Source organism: Leptodactylus fuscus, chromosome 2 (assembly GCF_031893055.1).
Source record: "Leptodactylus fuscus isolate aLepFus1 chromosome 2, aLepFus1.hap2, whole genome shotgun sequence".
Taxonomy (NCBI): domain Eukaryota; kingdom Metazoa; phylum Chordata; class Amphibia; order Anura; family Leptodactylidae; genus Leptodactylus; species Leptodactylus fuscus.
In genome coordinates this window covers 242,406,047-242,427,382 of record NC_134266.1, presented here as the reverse complement: position 1 = coordinate 242,427,382, position 21,336 = coordinate 242,406,047, and the positions used below count along the sequence as shown (strand labels likewise).

At 45.6% G+C, this 21,336-nt stretch overlaps 1 protein-coding gene across 5 annotated transcripts in view; it reads left to right on the top strand.

Moving 5' to 3' along the window:
• The window catches only part of NBEA (neurobeachin), a 561,077-nt gene that overhangs the window by 132,009 nt on the left and 407,732 nt on the right, over positions 1-21,336 (top strand). For all 5 annotated transcript variants that reach the window (XM_075265948.1, XM_075265946.1, XM_075265944.1 and 2 more), the window contains exons 3-5: positions 3,714-3,814; positions 4,051-4,146; positions 20,273-20,394. In XM_075265948.1, coding sequence (XP_075122049.1) covers positions 3,714-3,814; positions 4,051-4,146; positions 20,273-20,394 — 319 coding nt within the window. The remainder of the gene's footprint in view (positions 1-3,713; positions 3,815-4,050; positions 4,147-20,272; positions 20,395-21,336) is intronic.

Below are 21,336 nucleotides of genomic sequence, written 5' to 3'. Positions count from 1 at the left end.
TTTTTTTTTATCCTACTATGTGTTTTCCATCACCATCAGTCCCCAGTATATTGAGATATCTTGTCACATAACTATAGTGGCCTATATATCACTTCTCTATATGATGGCTGCTATGGTCATGTAACACCTGATATGTGACATGTGACATCTTTATAGAGGTAATTTCACTAAGCAGAGGACAGGCCTGCGGGGAAAGCATTGAACCCCTTTAACGTAATGTAATGTGAAGTTTCTGATTTATCATTTCCACGATGAGCCCTAAGCAGGATTTATCTGAAATATTACTTCTTTTCTGGTATGTGTAGAGGTTTTATCAAGCTGACTGTACAGGTCAGTGAGCTCTCTAAGACCGGGCTCCCTCCTGTGTCTACTGAATGAGTAGGAGGTGAATATTACTTGGATAGTCCAATCTGGTTTCTTTCATGGCTCTCTACTTATCAGAACACATACAGTATCTCTGAAGTGTGGAATGAACCACAGGTAAGGTTCATGATCTACACGCCTAGATAGTTATGCAGTGGTGTAACTAGGAATGACTTGGCCCCAAGGCAAACATTTGACATCCCCCCTTGCCCTACCACACAGATCTCATTCTTGCACACACTATTATGTCCCATAGTGGCCCCTGCACACAGTATTATGCCCATAGTGGCCCCTGCACACAGTATTATGCCCCATAGTGGCCCCTGCACACAGTATTATGCCCCATAGTGGCCCCTGCACACAGTATTATGTCCCATAGTGGCCCCTGCACACAGTATTATGTCCCATAGTGGCCCCTGCACACACTATTATCCCCCATAGTGGCCCCTGCACACACTATTATGTCCCATAGTGGCCCCTGCACACAGTATTATGTCCCATAGTGGCCTCTGCACACAGTATTATCCCCCATTTTGGACCACCCATGAACATTTATTATACTCTGGGGTCTCTTCAGACCCAGAATATAATGATCGGAGACCCTCTCTCTGGCTCCGGCACACTTCCCGTACATTTCTTCAACATTGGACCAGACGCCACCTGACCCAGGTCGGCATCGCAACGTATAATGACGTGGACCTGGCCCACGTGACATCTGGGATGACACTAAACAGGCCTGAAGCCTCCCGGAGTGAGGTAAATAACAGTGTTTTCTATGTTACCTCACTTCCCCTGAGCCTCCGATTGTTATATTCTGGGGTCTGAAAAGACTCCGAAGTATAATGATAGTAATGTTTGTGGGGTTCGCAGGCCTGTGGCCTCACTTACCGATTCCTGCTCATAGCCACATCCGCAGAAGGGGAAGTGCAGGTGGACATGAGCAGGAGCAGGGATCAGTAAGTAAAAAGGGCCCCGTTACCTGCTGGAGTTAGGTAACAGCCTATTAAAAAACATCAGGGGCCCACAGGGCCCCCTAATGTCCCGGGTTCTGTGGCTGCCGCTACTGCTGCTACCCCGGTAGTTATGCCACTGTAGTTATGTCACTATTCATGATCAGAAATTCTTCATTTCCAGTGAATCAGCCATTGAATTAATGGCGATTACATCTGTCTTATGCTGTGTACTTTCTCATATTGCAGTGCACCAATTCCCATTCCTTATGCTATCTTCTCATACCATGTGGGTACTTTCTCATAGGAAGCCTAGTGAGCCTCTGTGGCATGCACAAAAAACCCCCAAAACACACCAAATCCGTCCGCGGTTGGAAGTTTTTCTCTAGCTTCCATTATTCCTGATCAAGAAGTGCTGTTAGTTTTGATGCCTAATATGCTATTTAGGATCTCTGTCAGGTGGGTGGAGTCAGGCAAGGGTGTAATTCTGAGCTCTGACACTGTCTACCTTTGATAAGAGTTCTGAATCGCACTCCTGCCTGACACCACCTTCCTGACTGTACAGAGCCTGTATGCAGCCTATGTAGATGTATATTAGGCACTAAAACCACTGATTGCTCAGGAACGGTGAGGGTTAGGGAAAAATCCAACAGTGCTGAAATCAGTGAAGCAGCACCTATTAAAGGATGTTAAGAACTGGGGTTGGTGGAAGTGGTGAAAGGTCCTCTTTGATCAGTATTCTGGTTATTTATAGTTATCCATTATAATTGTTAGGTAGGAGGTCCCATTCCTCTATCTAAATGGAGCACAGGGTGTGCATGTAGTCTGCAGCACCATTCATTCTCTTGGGGACTGTTATAGATGGCCAGCTTCAGCACTTTTCTATCATTGGCAATTTCATAGAAGTGAATGGAGGAGCTAAGTATGGGACTGCAATTTTTGTGATGGATAGTGGACCCATTGGTCAGACCCCCACATGTAGTTAGACAGCAGGGGATAACTTTAAATGGCCTCACTAACCCTTTAAATGGACCAGTCACAACTTCTGACATGTTTCTTTTAGTAGGTAATTGAATTCCTCATGAAGTAACCTGCTGGATCATCTTTTCTTGGACCCATGTTGTGCTGTCCCTTCCTTATTTCTCATAGAAACATAGGAGTAAATTGACAATTTGGGATTATCATTTGCAGGCATGTTCCTATTCACAGGATCACTGTATATCAGAGCTACCAGACTTTATAGGGACACACACCTTAAACAAGAAGAGTGGTAACACCTAGTTGTCAATGTATTTGTACATTTCTAGTCCCTTGTTTTCATCTTTCATATAATCAGAACAACAGGATGAAAAGTTGACAGAATGACTGATGTAGGTCCAACCACTTTGTTTGCATCCCCTCCATTCTATTTTATGCTAGAAGTTTGGATGAAAGATTGGGTGGGGGAAGGGGGGAGAAGTCTCTTAGAATGTGTTTCTGAAAAAAATTACTGAAGGTCCAAAAATAATCCACTCATTATGGTTAAGTACCCTGGACATGCTAGTTTAAAATCGATATGGAATAGGTAATAGATTCAAGATGGCAGACGTAGGCATGTCAGATGAAGGCAATGTTAGAATAATAGCTACGGTAGATTTTAGGGTCAGGCGCATATGGTTGGCAGTGAGTGGTTAGGGTGCTGGAGTTTTAGAAGGAGTGAGAGCGTAAGTTCCTGACAAGAAGGAAAAGCACTAGAGAAATCTTATATACAAGATTATGAGGAGGAGGAGGAGGAAACCGTGTTAGAGAGGAGGCTCCCAATGGCACAGTGGTGGTTGCATGTTGGGTGAAGAAATGTGGAAAAATAAAATATATGGCACATATACTATAAAAATGATAATCCTTACCTGGTTCCATCTATTTTGACATCTCTCTACGCTTGCGAAGGGTATATAGATAGGCTATAGTCTACGGTATGTTTTTGGCATCTTAGCTTTGACAACAGTACACGACTTTTAGGGTCAGCTGATGTTTACTTGCTGCACTCTTGCTCTCTCGCACACTCATTTTCCACAATCTGGCAGGTTCACACACTCAGAAACTTTTTCTTTCTTCATCTTCTTTATCTTGATACAGAAGCTGTAAAATTTACATTTTGTCCTAGTCCGTTACCCCCTGATGGGTTTCAGCCTCTGAAGCTTTCTTGACCCTTTGATCTCACAGCAAGTCTTCATGAAAGTGTGCTGGGGTATTTAACTGTGAAATTTGGGATTGAAACGGACTAATGGGAAGAGAAAAGCAGATTTCTGAAATGTCTGAATCCTCTAAAAGTGTCAGGACGACGCCCCACTGACTTGGGGAAGAAGGTTATGTATTGGCTGGCTGAAATTGGACTAATGTTATTTTTATCTATCTTTTTAGATCTTTTGGTTGACATGTTGGGAGTGCTCGCCAGCTACAGTATCACAGTCAAAGAGTTGAAGCTTCTCTTTAGTATGTTACGGGGAGAAAATGGAATCTGGGTAAGCTGCGGTCAGGGCCGACATCCTCAATATTAATGCTTTACAGCTTGAGGTTACCATCTAAGGTCTCCTGAGGCACATAGAATTAAACGCGTTCCTCCTCCTGATGGAACGTCTCTCTAAAGTAGTCTCAAATAGCTGATCTTAAATTAAGTATTCAGTAATCTATTGCTGTTTATGGACATTTGTCTGAGAGCGCTTCCACTTAGCGTTTACCACTCTCTCTGTTTTGACAGCCGAGGCATGCGGTGAAATTGTTATCAGTGCTCAATCAAATGCCACAGAGACATGGACCCGACACGTTCTTCAATTTCCCAGGACGGAGTGCAGCAGTAAGTGCTTTATTGATGCAGAGCTTCTTCATAGGGTATAGTATTTGTGTGTTAGTTCGCGGTCGGTCTTCCTGACTAGAGATGAGCGAACACTAAAATGTTCGAGGTTCGAAATTCGATTCGAACAGCCGCTCAATGTTCGTGTGTTCGAACGGGTTTCGAACCCCATTATAGTCTATGGGGAACAGATACTCGTTAAGGGGGAAACCCAAATCCGTGTCTGGAGGGTCACCAAGTCCACTATGACACCCCAGGAAATGATGCCAACACCTCTGGAATGACACTGGGACAGCAGGGGAAGCATGTCTGGGGGCATCTAACACACCAAAGACCCTCTATTACCCCAACATCACAGCCTAACAACTACACACTTTACACACTCAATACCACCTCTCTGACAGTAGGAAAACACCTTGAAACATGTGTATTTGGCACTTGCAGTGAGGAGAGCTTGTCACCAGCAGTGAATTTGGCCCTTGTAGTAAGTTGAGGTTGGCACCAACATTTGTTTTGAAAATCAGGGTGGATTGAGCCTCTAACCAGCAGAGTTTGGGCAAATTCATGGTGGAGGGAGCCTCTAAAAACCCCAGTTTGGACCAATTCATGGTGGAGGGAGACTCTAAAAACCCCAGTTTGGACCAATTCATGGTGGAGGGAGACTCTAAAAACCCCAGTTTGGACCAATTCATGGTGGAGGGAGCCTCTAAAAACCCCAGTTTGGACCAATTCATGGTGGAGGGAGCCTCTAACCAGCCCAGTTTGGACCAATTAATGGTGGAGGGAGCCTCTAAACAGCCAAGTTTTGGGAAATTCATGGTGGAGGGAGCCTCTAACCAGCCCAGTTTGGACCAATTCATGGTGGAGGGAGCCTGTAACCAGCCCAGTTTGGACCAATTCATGGTGGAGGGAGCCTCTAAACAGCCCAGTTTGGGCAAATTCATGGTGGAGGGAGCCTCTAAAAAACCCAGTTTGGACCAATTCATGGTGGAGGGAGCCTCTAATTAGCCCAGTTTGGACCAAATAATTGTGGAGGGAGCCTCTAACCAGCCCAGTTTGGACCAATTAATGGTGGAGGGAGCCTCTAACCACCCCAGTTTGGGCAAATTCATGGTGGAGGGAGCCTCTAACCAGCCCAGTTTGGACCAATTAATGGTGGAGGGAGCCTCTAAACAGCCAAGTTTTGGGAAATTCATGGTGGAGGGAGCCTCTAACCAGCCCAGTTTGGACCAATTCATGGTGGAGGGAGCCTCTAAACAGCCCAGTTTGGGCAAATTCATGGTGGAGGGAGCCTCTAAACAGCCCAGTTTGGGCAAATTCATGGTGGAGGGAGCCTCTAACCAGCCCAGTTTGGACCAATTAATGGTGGAGGGAGCCTCTAAACAGCCAAGTTTTGGGAAATTCATGGTGGAGGGAGCCTCTAACCAGCCCAGTTTGGACCAATTCATGGTGGAGGGAGCCTCTAAACAGCCCAGTTTGGGCAAATTCATGGTGGAGGGAGCCTCTAAACAGCCCAGTTTGGGCAAATTCATGGTGGAGGGAGCCTCTAAAAAACCCAGTTTGGACCAATTCATGGTGGAGGGAGCCTCTAATTAGCCCAGTTTGGACCAATTAATTGTGGAGGGAGCCTCTAACCAGCCCAGTTTGGACCAATTAATGGTGGAGGGAGCCTCTAACCACCCCAGTTTGGGCAAATTCATGGTGGAGGGAGCCTCTAACCAGCCCAGTTTGGACCAATTAATGGTGGAGGGAGCCTCTAAACAGCCAAGTTTTGGGAAATTCATGGTGGAGGGAGCCTCTAACCAGCCCAGTTTGGACCAATTCATGGTGGAGGGAGCCTCTAAACAGCCCAGTTTGGGCAAATTCATGGTGGAGGGAGCCTCTAAACAGCCCAGTTTGGGCAAATTCATGGTGGAGGGAGCCTCTAACCAGCCCAGTTTGGACCAATTAATGGTGGAGGGAGCCTCTAAACAGCCAAGTTTTGGGAAATTCATGGTGGAGGGAGCCTCTAACCAGCCCAGTTTGGACCAATTCATGGTGGAGGGAGCCTCTAAACAGCCCAGTTTGGGCAAATTCATGGTGGAGGGAGCCTCTAAACAGCCCAGTTTGGGCAAATTCATGGTGGAGGGAGCCTCTAACCAGCCCAGTTTGGACCAATTAATGGTGGAGGGAGCCTCTAAACAGCCAAGTTTTGGGAAATTCATGGTGGAGGGAGCCTCTAAAAAACCCAGTTTGGACCAATTCATGGTGGAGGGAGCCTCTAATTAGCCCAGTTTGGACCAATTAATTGTGGAGGGAGCCTCTAACCAGCCCAGTTTGGACCAATTAATGGTGGAGGGAGCCTCTAACCACCCCAGTTTGGGCAAATTCATGGTGGAGGGAGCCTCTAACCAGCCCAGTTTGGACCAATTAATGGTGGAGGGAGCCTCTAAACAGCCAAGTTTTGGGAAATTCATGGTGGAGGGAGCCTCTAACCAGCCCAGTTTGGACCAATTCATGGTGGAGGGAGCCTCTAAACAGCCAAGTTTTGGGAAATTCATGGTGGAGGGAGCCTCTAAAAAACCCAGTTTGGACCAATTCATGGTGGAGGGAGCCTCTAATTAGCCCAGTTTGGACCAATTAATTGTGGAGGGAGCCTCTAACCAGCCCAGTTTGGACCAATTAATGGTGGAGGGAGCCTCTAACCAGCCCAGTTTGGACCAATTAATGGTGGAGGGAGCCTCTAACCAGCCCAGTTTGGACCAATTAATGGTGGAGGGAGCCTCTAACCAGCCCAGTTTGGACCAATTAATGGTGGAGGGAGCCTCTAAACAGCCAAGTTTTGGGAAATTCATGGTGGAGGGAGCCTCTAACCAGCCCAGTTTGGACCAATTCATGGTGGAGGGAGCCTCTAAACAGCCCAGTTTGGGCAAATTCATGGTGGAGGGAGCCTCTAACCAGCCCAGTTTGGACCAATTAATGGTGGAGGGAGCCTCTAAACAGCCAAGTTTTGGGAAATTCATGGTGGAGGGAGCCTCTAACCAGCCCAGTTTGGACCAATTCATGGTGGAGGGAGCCTCTAAACAGCCAAGTTTTGGGAAATTCATGGTGGAGGGAGCCTCTAAAAAACCCAGTTTGGACCAATTCATGGTGGAGGGAGCCTCTAATTAGCCCAGTTTGGACCAATTAATTGTGGAGGGAGCCTCTAACCAGCCCAGTTTGGACCAATTAATGGTGGAGGGAGCCTCTAACCACCCCAGTTTGGGCAAATTCATGGTGGAGGGAGCCTCTAACCAGCCCAGTTTGGACCAATTAATGGTGGAGGGAGCCTCTAAACAGCCAAGTTTTGGGAAATTCATGGTGGAGGGAGCCTCTAACCAGCCCAGTTTGGACCAATTCATGGTGGAGGGAGCCTCTAAACAGCCCAGTTTGGGCAAATTCATGGTGGAGGGAGCCTCTAAACAGCCCAGTTTGGGCAAATTCATGGTGGAGGGAGCCTCTAACCAGCCCAGTTTGGACCAATTAATGGTGGAGGGAGCCTCTAAACAGCCAAGTTTTGGGAAATTCATGGTGGAGGGAGCCTCTAACCAGCCCAGTTTGGACCAATTAATGGTGGAGGGAGCCTCTAACCAGCCCAGTTTGGACCAATTAATGGTGGAGGGAGCCTCTAACCAGCCCAGTTTGGACCAATTAATGGTGGAGGGAGCCTCTAAACAGCCAAGTTTTGGGAAATTCATGGTGGAGGGAGCCTCTAACCAGCCCAGTTTGGACCAATTCATGGTGGAGGGAGCCTCTAAACAGCCCAGTTTGGGCAAATTCATGGTGGAGGGAGCCTCTAAAAAACCCAGTTTGGACCAATTCATGGTGGAGGGAGCCTCTAATTAGCCCAGTTTGGACCAATTAATTGTGGAGGGAGCCTCTAACCAGCCCAGTTTGGACCAATTAATGGTGGAGGGAGCCTCTAAAAAACCCAGTTTGGACCAATTCATGGTGGAGGGAGCCTCTAATTAGCCCAGTTTGGACCAATTAATTGTGGAGGGAGCCTCTAACCAGCCCAGTTTGGACCAATTAATGGTGGAGGGAGCCTCTAACCACCCCAGTTTGGACCAATTCATGGTGGAGGGAGCCTCTAACCACCCCAGTTTGGACCAATTCATGGTGGAGGGAGCCTCTAAACAGCCCAGTTTGGGCAAATTCATGGTGGAGGGAGCCTCTAACCAGCCCAGTTTGGACCAATTAATGGTGGAGGGAGCCTCTAAACAGCCAAGTTTTGGGAAATTCATGGTGGAGGGAGCCTCTAACCAGCCCAGTTTGGACCAATTCATGGTGGAGGGAGCCTCTAAACAGCCCAGTTTGGGCAAATTCATGGTGGAGGGAGCCTCTAAACAGCCCAGTTTGGGCAAATTCATGGTGGAGGGAGCCTCTAACCAGCCCAGTTTGGACCAATTAATGGTGGAGGGAGCCTCTAAACAGCCAAGTTTTGGGAAATTCATGGTGGAGGGAGCCTCTAAAAAACCCAGTTTGGACCAATTCATGGTGGAGGGAGCCTCTAATTAGCCCAGTTTGGACCAATTAATTGTGGAGGGAGCCTCTAACCAGCCCAGTTTGGACCAATTAATGGTGGAGGGAGCCTCTAACCACCCCAGTTTGGGCAAATTCATGGTGGAGGGAGCCTCTAACCAGCCCAGTTTGGACCAATTAATGGTGGAGGGAGCCTCTAAACAGCCAAGTTTTGGGAAATTCATGGTGGAGGGAGCCTCTAACCAGCCCAGTTTGGACCAATTCATGGTGGAGGGAGCCTCTAAAAACCCCAGTTTGGACCAATTCATGGTGGAGGGAGCCTCTAAACAGCCCAGTTTGGGCAAATTCATGGTGGAGGGAGCCTCTAACCAGCAGAGTTGGTGGAAATCAGGGTGGAGGGAGCCTCTAACCAGCAGAGTTGGGGGAAATCAGGGTGGAGGGAGCCTAGTATTAGCAGAATTGTGCAACGCTTATGGTGGATGAGTATGAGGATGCGGAGGAATTGGAGAGGTTGAGTACAGACATGGAGTTTCATGTTGGGGTGCTTTACACAGGTGGGCACAAAAATGACGGCTCTACCCAGTGGTGGTTCATTTTTATCAAAGTGAGCCGGTCGGCACTCTCAGCTGACAGACGGGTGCGCTTGTCAGTGATGATGCCACCGGCTGCACTGAACACCCTCTCAGATAGGACGCTGGCGGCAGGACAGGACAGCACCTCCAAGGCATATAGGGCAAGTTCAAGCCACAGGTCCAACTTCGACACCCAATACGTGTAGGGCGCAGAGGGGTCAGAGAGGACAGGGCTGTGGTCGGAAAGGTATTCCCGCAACATGCGCCTATACTTCTCACGCCTGGTGACACTAGGACCCTCCGTGGCGGCACTTTGGCGAGGGGGTGCCATCAAGGTGTCCCAGACCTTAGACAGTGTGCCCCTCGTTTGTGTGGACCGGTGAGAACTTGGTTGCCTACTGGAGGAACTGCCCTCCCTGCCGCCAACGTCACATGCTGGAAACATCTCCATCATATTCTGCACCAATTGCCTGTGGCAAGCATTGATGCGATTGGCCCTCCCCTCTACCGGAATAAAAGACGAGATGTTGTTTTTATACCGGGGGTCAAGGATAGCAAAGATCCAGTACTGGTTGTCCTCCATGATTTTGACAATACGCTTGTCGGTTGTAAAGCACCCCAACATGAACTCAGCCATGTCTGCCACAGTGTTAGTTGGCATGACTCCTCTGGCCCCACCGGAAAGTTCAATCTCCATTTCCTCCTCATCCTCCATGTCTACCCATCCGCGCTGCAACAATGGGACGATTCGAAGTTGCCCGGAAGCCTCCTGTATCACCATCACATCATCGGACAACTCTTCTTCCTCCTCCTCCTCCTCCTCCTCCTCCATTAAACGCAGTGAAGCGGACAGATGTGTGGACCTACTCTCCAGCTGTGACGGATCGGATGCTATCCCTAACTCCTCTGTGTGATCTGAGTTATCCCTGATGTCAATCAGGGATTCTCTCAGAACACACAAGAGCGGGATTGTAAGGCTCACCATCGCATCCTCAGAGCTCACCCTCCTTGTGGACTCCTCAAAGACCCGTAGGATGTCACAAAGGTCTCTCATCCATGGCCACTCATGGATGTGAAACTGAGGCAGCTGACTTTGTGGCACCCTAGGGTTTTGTAGCTGGTATTCCATCAAAGGTCTCTGCTGCTCAACCACTCTATTCAACATCTGAAACGTTGAGTTCCAGCGTGTGGGGACGTCGCACAAAAGCCGGTGTTGTGGCACATGCAGGCGTTGCTGGAGAGATTTTAAGCTAGCAGCGGCTACTGTCGACTTGCGAAAGTGGGCGCACATGCGCCGCACTTTCACCAGTAGCTCTGGAACATTGGGGTAGCTCTTTAGGAAACGTTGCACCACTAGGTTGAAGACGTGGGCCAGGCATGGAACATGTTGGAGTCCGGCAAGCTCCAGAGCTGCTACCAGGTTCCGGCCGTTATCACAAACGACCATGCCTGGGCCCAGGTGCAGCGGCTCAAACCATATTGCCGTCTCATCGAGGAGGGCATCCCTCACCTCGGAGGCAGTGTGCTGTCTGTCCCCCAAGCTGATCAGCTTCAGCACAGCCTGCTGACGTCTACCAACGCCAGTGCTGCAACGTTTCCAACTCGTAGCTGGGGTCAATCTAACAGCGGAGGAGGAGGCGGTGGCGGAGGAGGAGGCGGTGGCGGAGGAGGAGGCGGTAGAGGAGGAGGAGGAGGGGGGTGTTCTTCTCGTGTCCCTGCCAGGAATGTTAGGCGGGGAGACGAGGTACACCGGGCCAGTTTGGGAAGCAGTCCCAGCCTCAACTACATTCACCCAGTGTGCCGTCAGTGAAATGTAGCGTCCCTGTCCGCATGCACTTGTCCACGCGTCGGTGGTCAAGTGGACCTTTGTGCAAAGCGCGGAACTAAGGGCCCGCCTGATGTTGAGTGACACGTGCTGGTGCAAGGCGGGGACGGCACACCGGGAGAAGTAGTGACGGCTAGGGACGGCATAGCGAGGTGCCGCAGTTGCCATCAGGTCCAGGAAGGCGGGAGTTTCAACAAGCCGGAACGCCAACATCTCCTGGGCCAGCAGTTTAGCGATGTTGGCGTTCAAGGCTTGCGCGTGTGGGTGGTTAGCAGTGTATTTCTGCCGCCGCTCCAATGTCTGAGAGATGGTGGGTTGTTGTAAAGAAACGCCTGATGGTGCCTTTGATGGTGCAGGAGAAGGAGATAAGACAGGACCAGGGGAGGATGAGGTAGAAGTCAACAAAGTGGCGGAGGCAGATGAAGTGGTGTCCTGGCTCGTCCTCTGGAGTGCATCGCCAGCACAGTCAGCAGTGGCAGTGGCAGAGGCAGAGGCAGAGGCAGTGGCAGTGGCGTGAACGGCAGGCGGCCTTTGTCCTGCCGTTGCTGCCTGCCACTGATTCCAGTGCTTGGATTCCAAATGACGGCGCATTGAAGTGGTGGACAGGTTGCTCTTCTCAGAGCCCCTAATCAATTTCGAGAGGCAAATTGTGCAGACAACACTATATCTGTCCTCGGCGCATTCCTTGAAAAAACTCCACACCTTCGAGAAACGTGCCCTCGAGGTGGGAGTTTTTCGGGGCTGGGTACGAACTGGAACATCTTGGGAGATTCCGGGTGTGGCCTGGCTTCGCCTAAGCTGCTGACCTCTGCCTCTGCCTCTAGCTACCCTTTTTGGTGCTGCACCTGCCTCAACATCCACACTACTTTCCCCGCTTGACATCCCCCCTGTCCAGGTCGGGTCAGTGTCCTCATCATCCACCACTTCCTCTTCCAACTCCTGTCTCATCTCCTCCTCCCGCACAATGCGCCGGTCAACTGGATGCCCTGACGGCAACTGCGTCACATCATCGTCGATGAGGGTGGGTTGCTGGTCATCCACCACCAAATCGAACGGAGATGGAGGAGACTCTAGTGTTTGAGCATCTGGATACAGATGCTCCTCTGTTAGGTTCGTGGAATCGTGACGTGGAGAGGCAGGTTGAGGGACAATGAAAGGAGCGGAGAACAGCTCTGGGGAGCAGGGACAGTTTGGGTTATTGTTCTGTAAAGCTTCGGAATTTTGGGAGGAAGGAAGACAAGACTGTTGGGTAATAGGAGGAGAGGAGGCAGAGTCTGACTGGCTGCTGGACAATGTGCTGTAAGCGTTCTCTGACAGCCATTGCAAGACCTGTTCCTGGTTCTCGGGCCTACTAAGGTTTGTACCCTGCAGTTTAGTTAATGTGGCAAGCAACCCTGGCACTGTGGAGTGGCGCAATGCTTGCTGCCCCACAGGAGTAGGCACGGGACGCCCTGTGGCTTCACTGCTACCTTGCTCCCCAGAACCATTCCCCCGACCTCGCCCACGGCCTCGTCCACGTCCCTTTCCGGGAGCCTTGCGCATTTTGAATTCCTAGTTAGAAATTGGCACTGTATACCAGTAGTAAAAATTGTGGGTGCACGTAACCCCAATATATTCTTTGAATTACCAGTCAGAAACTGGCACTATATGGCAGTAGCAAGAAATGAGGGTATTTGTATTCCCAATATACTCTTTGAATTCCCAGTCAGACAATGGCACTGTATACCAGTAGTAAAAATTGTGGGTGCACGTAACCCCAATATATTCTTTGAATTCCCAGTCAGAAACTGGCACTATATGGCAGTAGCAAGAAATGAGGGTATTTATAACCCCAATATATTCTTTGAATTCCCAGTCAGACAATGGCACTGTATACCAGTAGTAAAAATTGTGGGTGCACGTAACCCCAATATATTCTTTGAATTCCCAGTCAGAAACTGGCACTATATGGCAGTAGCAAGAAATGAGGGTATTTGTATTCCCAATATACTCTTTGAATTCCCAGTCAGACAATGGCACTGTATACCAGTAGTAAAAATTGTGGGTGCACGTAACCCCAATATATTCTTTGAATTCCCAGTCAGAAACTGGCACTATATGGCAGTAGCAAGAAATGAGGGTATTTATAACCCCAATATATTCTTTGAATTCCCAGTCAGACAATGGCACTGTATACCAGTAGTAAAAATTGTGGGTGCACGTAACCCCAATATATTCTTTGAATTACCAGTCAGAAACTGGCACTATATGGCAGTAGCAAGAAATGAGGGTATTTATAACCCCAATATATTCTTTGAATTCCCAGTCAGACAATGGCACTGTATACCAGTAGTAAAAATTGTGGGTGCACGTAACCCCAATATATTCTTTGAATTCCCAGTCAGAAGCTGGCACTATATGGCAGTAGCAAGAAATGAGGGTATTTGTATTCCCAATATACTCTTTGAATTCCCAGTCAGACAATGGCACTGTATACCAGTAGTAAAAATTGTGGGTGCACGTAACCCCAATATATTCTTTGAATTACCAGTCAGAAACTGGCACTATATGGCAGTAGCAAGAAATGAGGGTATTTATAACCCCAATATATTCTTTGAATTCCCAGTCAGACAATGGCACTGTATACCAGTAGTAAAAATTGTGGGTGCACGTAACCCCAATATATTCTTTGAATTCCCAGTCAGAAACTGGCACTATATGGCAGTAGCAAGAAATGAGGGTATTTATAACCCCAATATATTCTTTGAATTCCCAGTCAGACAATGGCACTGTATACCAGTAGTAAAAATTGTGGGTGCACGTAACCCCAATATATTCTTTGAATTCCCAGTCAGAAACTGGCACTATATGGCAGTAGCAAGAAATGAGGGTATTTGTATTCCCAATATACTCTTTGAATTCCCAGTCAGACAATGGCACTGTATACCAGTAGTAAAAATTGTGGGTGCACGTAACCCCAATATATTCTTTGAATTCCCAGTCAGAAACTGGCACTATATGGCAGTAGCAAGAAATGAGGGTATTTATAACCCCAATATATTCTTTGAATTCCCAGTCAGACAATGGCACTGTATACCAGTAGTAAAAATTGTGGGTGCACGTAACCCCAATATATTCTTTGAATTACCAGTCAGAAACTGGCACTATATGGCAGTAGCAAGAAATGAGGGTATTTATAACCCCAATATATTCTTTGAATTCCCAGTCAGACAATGGCACTGTATACCAGTAGTAAAAATTGTGGGTGCACGTAACCCCAATATATTCTTTGAATTCCCAGTCAGAAACTGGCACTATATGGCAGTAGCAAGAAATGAGGGTATTTGTATTCCCAATATACTCTTTGAATTCCCAGTCAGACAATGGCACTGTATACCAGTAGTAAAAATTGTGGGTGCACGTAACCCCAATATATTCTTTGAATTACCAGTCAGAAACTGGCACTATATGGCAGTAGCAAGAAATGAGGGTATTTATAACCCCAATATATTCTTTGAATTCCCAGTCAGACAATGGCACTGTATACCAGTAGTAAAAATTGTGGGTGCACGTAACCCCAATATATTCTTTGAATTCCCAGTCAGAAACTGGCACTATATGGCAGTAGCAAGAAATGAGGGTATTTGTATTCCCAATATACTCTTTGAATTCCCAGTCAGACAATGGCACTGTATACCAGTAGTAAAAATTGTGGGTGCACGTAACCCCAATATATTCTTTGAATTCCCAGTCAGAAACTGGCACTATATGGCAGTAGCAAGAAATGAGGGTATTTATAACCCCAATATATTCTTTGAATTCCCAGTCAGACAATGGCACTGTATACCAGTAGTAAAAATTGTGGGTGCACGTAACCCCAATATATTCTTTGAATTCCCAGTCAGAAACTGGCACTATATGGCAGTAGCAAGAAATGAGGGTATTTGTATTCCCAATATATTCTTTGAATTCCCAGTCAGACAATGGCACTGTATACCAGTAGTAAAAATTGTGGGTGCACGTAACCCCAATATATTCTTTGAATTCCCAGTCAGAAACTGGCACTATATGGCAGTAGCAAGAAATGAGGGTATTTATAACCCCAATATATTCTTTGAATTCCCAGTCAGACAATGGCACTGTATACCAGTAGTAAAAATTGTGGGTGCACGTAACCCCAATATATTCTTTGAATTCCCAGTCAGAAACTGGCACTATATGGCAGTAGCAAGAAATGAGGGTATTTGTATTCCCAATATACTCTTTGAATTCCCAGTCAGACAATGGCACTGTATACCAGTAGTAAAAATTGTGGGTGCACGTAACCCCAATATATTCTTTGAATTCCCAGTCAGAAACTGGCACTATATGGCAGTAGCAAGAAATGAGGGTATTTATAACCCCAATATATTCTTTGAATTCCCAGTCAGACAATGGCACTGTATACCAGTAGTAAAAATTGTGGGTGCACGTAACCCCAATATATTCTTTGAATTCCCAGTCAGAAACTGGCACTATATGGCAGTAGCAAGAAATGAGGGTATTTGTATTCCCAATATACTCTTTGAATTCCCAGTCAGACAATGGCACTGTATACCAGTAGTAAAAATTGTGGGTGCACGTAACCCCAATATATTCTTTGAATTCCCAGTCAGAAACTGGCACTATATGGCAGTAGCAAGAAATGAGGGTATTTATAACCCCAATATATTCTTTGAATTCCCAGTCAGACAATGGCACTGTATACCAGTAGTAAAAATTGTGGGTGCACGTAACCCCAATATATTCTTTGAATTCCCAGTCAGAAACTGGCACTATATGGCAGTAGCAAGAAATGAGGGTATTTATAACCCCAATATATTCTTTGAATTCCCAGTCAGACAATGGCACTGTATACCAGTAGTAAAAATTGTGGGTGCACGTAACCCCAATATATTCTTTGAATTCCCAGTCAGAAACTGGCACTATATGGCAGTAGCAAGAAATGAGGGTATTTATAACCCCAATATATTCTTTGAATTCCCAGTCAGACAATGGCACTGTATACCAGTAGTAAAAATTGTGGGTGCACGTAACCCCAATATATTCTTTGAATTCCCAGTCAGAAACTGGCACTATATGGCAGTAGCAAGAAATGAGGGTATTTGTATTCCCAATATACTCTTTGAATTCCCAGTCAGACAATGGCACTGTATACCAGTAGTAAAAATTGTGGGTGCACGTAACCCCAATATATTCTTTGAATTCCCAGTCAGAAACTGGCACTATATGGCAGTAGCAAGAAATGAGGGTATTTATAACCCCAATATATTCTTTGAATTCCCAGTCAGACAATGGCACTGTATACCAGTAGTAAAAATTGTGGGTGCACGTAACCCCAATATATTCTTTGAATTCCCAGTCAGAAACTGGCACTATATGGCAGTAGCAAGAAATGAGGGTATTTATAACCCCAATATATTCTTTGAATTCCCAGTCAGACAATGGCACTGTATACCAGTAGTAAAAATTGTGGGTGCACGTAACCCCAATATATTCTTTGAATTCCCAGTCAGAAACTGGCACTATATGGCAGTAGCAAGAAATGAGGGTATTTGTATTCCCAATATACTCTTTGAATTCCCAGTCAGACAATGGCACTGTATACCAGTAGTAAAAATTGTGGGTGCACGTAACCCCAATATATTCTTTGAATTACCAGTCAGAAACTGGCACTATATGGCAGTAGCAAGAAATGAGGGTATTTATAACCCCAATATATTCTTTGAATTCCCAGTCAGACAATGGCACTGTATACCAGTAGTAAAAATTGTGGGTGCACGTAACCCCAATATATTCTTTGAATTCCCAGTCAGAAACTGGCACTATATGGCAGTAGCAAGAAATGAGGGTATTTGTATTCCCAATATACTCTTTGAATTCCCAGTCAGACAATGGCACTGTATACCAGTAGTAAAAATTGTGGGTGCACGTAACCCCAATATATTCTTTGAATTCCCAGTCAGACACTGGCACTATATGGCAGTAGCAAGAAATGAGGGTATTTGTATTCCCAATATATTCTTTGAATTCCCAGTCAGACAATGGCACTGTATACCAGTAGTAAAAATTGTGGGTGTATATAGCCCCAATTCTATTGCTAGGGGACTTGCAGGGTATTTCTGGGGTGAAGGTGGGGGGGCACACCGTTGGAACGGGTATCGGGGTATATATCGGGTATACGGGAATACACTGACAGTGTATTCCATTCAGGATCCTGGGAAAGCTGGGTTGCGGCGATTGAGCCCGTCAGTGCCACGTTACACTGACAAGCTTCTCCCTGGAATTTAGCTCTTACAAGAGCTGTTGGTTGTCTTCTCCTTCCTATCCTAGCCTGTCCCTGCCTACCCAGAATCTAAGCCCTAGCTAGCTGGACGGAAACCTCCGTCCTCGGTGAATTGCAAGCTCAGAATGACGCGAAGCTGGGCGTCGCTGTTCTTTTAAATTAGAGGTCACATGTTTTCGGCAGCCAATGGGTTTTGCCTACTTTTTTCAACGTCACCGGTGTCGTAGTTCCTGTCCCACCTACCCAGCGCTGTTATTGGAGCAAAAAAGGCGCCAGGGAAGGTGGGAGGGGAATCGAGTAATGGCGCACTTTACCACGCGGTGTTCGATTCGATTCGAACATGCCGAACAGCCTAATATCCGATCGAACATGAGTTCGATAGAACACTGTTCGCTCATCTCTATTCCTGACCACTATAAAAGAAACTCTTCATAAGTTCCATGGCCAATCTATACATTATAATAATCACCCACATCCAAAAAAATATATTTTTAAACGGAGTCTGTCACCAGAACCCAGAATCAGAATATCAACCAAGCTCCCAGGTAGGTTGGGGTCACCTGAATCCTTCAGTAGTGAATTGGCGCCTCCATTGCTTTTTAGAGCAACGAGGGAGTTGCTGCTTACCTCATTAGAGCAACAGCAATGCATTTGTTGCTCCAAAGAGTTAATTTGCATATTGACAAAGAGGGTAATATGTTAATTTGCGATTAACAAGGTAAAGGTAACCCTATCCTGGGGCGGATTGATAGGCTGAGTTCTGGTGACAGAATCCCTTTAACAGCTTAAGGGAGCCTTCACATGATGTAACGCTGCGCTCATTCTGATCGTAAAAAGTCGTTCAGAATGAGCGTGTAAAAAGCAGCTCCCATTGACTTGAATGGAAGCCGGCAGACGTGTGCTCCCCATTGAAACCAAAGGGAGGCTTTTTTTCCCCCTATGCTTTCAATGTATTACGCGCGTATGCCGGTTCCCATTCAAGTCAATGGGAGCTGCTTTTTACGCGCTCATTCTGAACGACTTTTTACGATCAGAATGAGCGCAGCGTTACATCGTGTGAAGGCTCCCTAACTGGATAATATTAGTATTGCTTGTATTAGAAATAATCAATAGGAACAACCGAAACCTTCACACCCTTTATGTTAAACTTGATATTCATCGTGGGCAATGACCAGAAAGTAAAGGAATTATTTTCATTTCTTTTTCATAGCGTTAGAAACTTTTAGAAATTAAATTTAAGAAAAAATGACTGGCTACAAAAAAAGTTCAAAAATTGCACCTGTGTGACCTGGCCCTAGTTGCGGCACTTTGATGGAGTTAAGGGCTATACTTGATACCCCCACAATATCTTGGTTGACCCCTGCTGCTCATGATATACCTTACTCACTAGGAATGAACAATTAGTTTCAGTAAAAGTCAAATTTGTTTCAGATTTCTGAAAATTTTCAAATTCGGAAACTTTTAGGATTTCTCCCTCACAAATCGCTCAAAATGGCAGTCAGCTATCTAACCAGTGACTTTCGGTGCTTGACTTTCTTTCAATGATCAAGAGCAACCTAAACCACCCTCCAAACCAGACAATAACAGTTCATACTATCAATTTACCGCCGTCGTTGCCATGTTTAGATTATGAGTTTTAGGCTACTCTTGGGCATTGAAAGTAAAGAAACAATTTTCGGAGCCCTTTTGATTCAGATCGAATCTAAAAGCCAATTTGAGCTAATTGGACCTGGAATCAATTTCAGGAGATTCACTTATCTCTAATACTCACCTCTCACCTCTCTCCTTAACGTTGGAGTCTTTTTGTGCCTGATTGTAAAAATTGGATGATTTGTTTCTGTATCGGAGGCCGCCATAATAAGCCGCAACTTCACTTGCAAAGTCCTTAATTATAATAGTAAGTGGCTTTCTGTTTAGTACAGTTTCCTAGCAACATAGAATTTTTTTTTCTTATTTCAATTTTTATTTTGATAATTAGTCCTTTTTTGTTTTATTATGGCTCTGTGTTCCAAATTCATTTTATCTTGGTCATGGTAAGCAAAGATAAAAGATCAGGCTACGTTCACATCTGTGTTGGAGTTTGGAGAATCAATCGCAGTGTGTATACAAAATCGCCAAACGAAATGGCCTGAAAGTTCTTTTTTTTTTTTTTTCTTTTAAACTGTAATTTTTATTAAAGATTTTCATAAATTTTTACAAACAAGAACAGAAGGAAAATTCAAACCGTAGTATTGTAAGGAGGAGCAAAAAACAGACAATGATAAAGCAACCAATAGATACAACAATCCAGAATTAGTGGGGAAGGGGGGAGGAGGGGGAGAGGAGGGAGGGGAGTGGGAGGAGTCACAAACTGTGCATAGCACAGTAGGCATCCCAGGACGACTATACGGTCTGGAAAGCATCCAAATAGAGATGAGCGAACACTGTTCGGATCAGCCGTTCCGAACAGCATGCTCCCATAGAAATGAATGGAAGCACCTGGCACGGCGACCGGCCGCCGGCAAACTGTATGTGCCAGGTGCTTCCATTCATTTCTATGGGAGCGTGCTGTTCGGAACAGCTGATCCGAACAGTGTTCGCTCATCTCTACATCCAAAGCGTTATTCAAGGAGGCAGTGAGGTGTTCTAAACTGCGTTTGTCTTTCAGTCGGGCTATAAGATCAGGGCCTGTTGGGGGGGGGGGGGGGAAGAATGCCTCCAATGGAGAGCTATAGGCCTACAAGTTCAACTTTTTGTCTCCGGCAATTTCAGTTTTTAAAAATGGACACTCAATGGATCCCATTATAGTTTAATGGGGTCCATTGAACTCTGTATGTGACTGCCATTGTATTGGCCTGCTTATCCATTGTTCTGGTCTATCGGAGCCATACCATATACTATAACATGCTGTGTAGTTCTAGTATAATATTTCTATTCTTCTCATTTTAGGCTATTGCACTGCCTCCTATTGCCAAGTGGCCTTATCAGAGTGGCTTCACACTGAACACGTGGTTTCGTATGGATCCTTTAAATAATATAAATGTTGACAAGGATAAACCTTACCTGTATTGGTGAGTGAATGTATTGGCATGGTTTGTATTTTTGCACATGGAATTAAATTTATGCGAAAAAAATTCCATTTATCTTAATGGATTCTATATGATTATATATCCTAGTTTATGACTTTCTAGGGAGCCTTCACACGGAGTAAACGCTCACTCATTCTGAACGTAAAACTCGTTCAGAGTGAGCTGTGTAAAAAACAGATCCCATTGACTTGAATGGGTGCCGGCATACGTGCGTATCACATTGAAAGCAATAGGTAAAAAAGCCTCCCATTGATTTCAATGGGGAGCGCGCATATGCCGGCACCCATAGAAATCAATGGGATCTGTCTTAACACCGCTCACTCTGAACGAGTTTTACGTTCAGAATGAGCGAGTATTTACTCCATGTGAAGGCTCCCTAATCTCTTTATTTTGTGTTGTCACCAGCCAGAACATGGCAATTCCTCAGCCTCACCATTGGTCATTGTCCATACAAATATATAAAAATTGTCTTTGTCTGCATCCAGTAGAATTAAATTAAAACATTTAATAAAAAACTTTTTCTAACTATATAAAGCCTTGAGGAAATGTTGATACAAAAATGTTACTTTTTAAGAAATTTACAGTTAAGTTTTCTACTTCTCTTGTCAGATTATCAATTTCTCTATAACTGGACCAAACTGTTCTTTCCATAATACATCATCTTGCCAAATATGTTGCCCGGTGTTCTACAAGAGCGCAGGGAACCTGTCGAAAATAGTAAAAATTTAATATTCGTACTATCTGAATTCTTCCTCAGTTTGATCTTATGACTAGGCAGCAGTAAAGCTTTGCAAACTAAAAGAAATGGGGTCAACAAAAAGTCATGAAACATATAAAGAATATAGTAGTTTATTAGTAACGCGAATACATATAAAATATATACATATATAAGAATCGGGCTTTGTAAGCAATATAGTTTGCGGT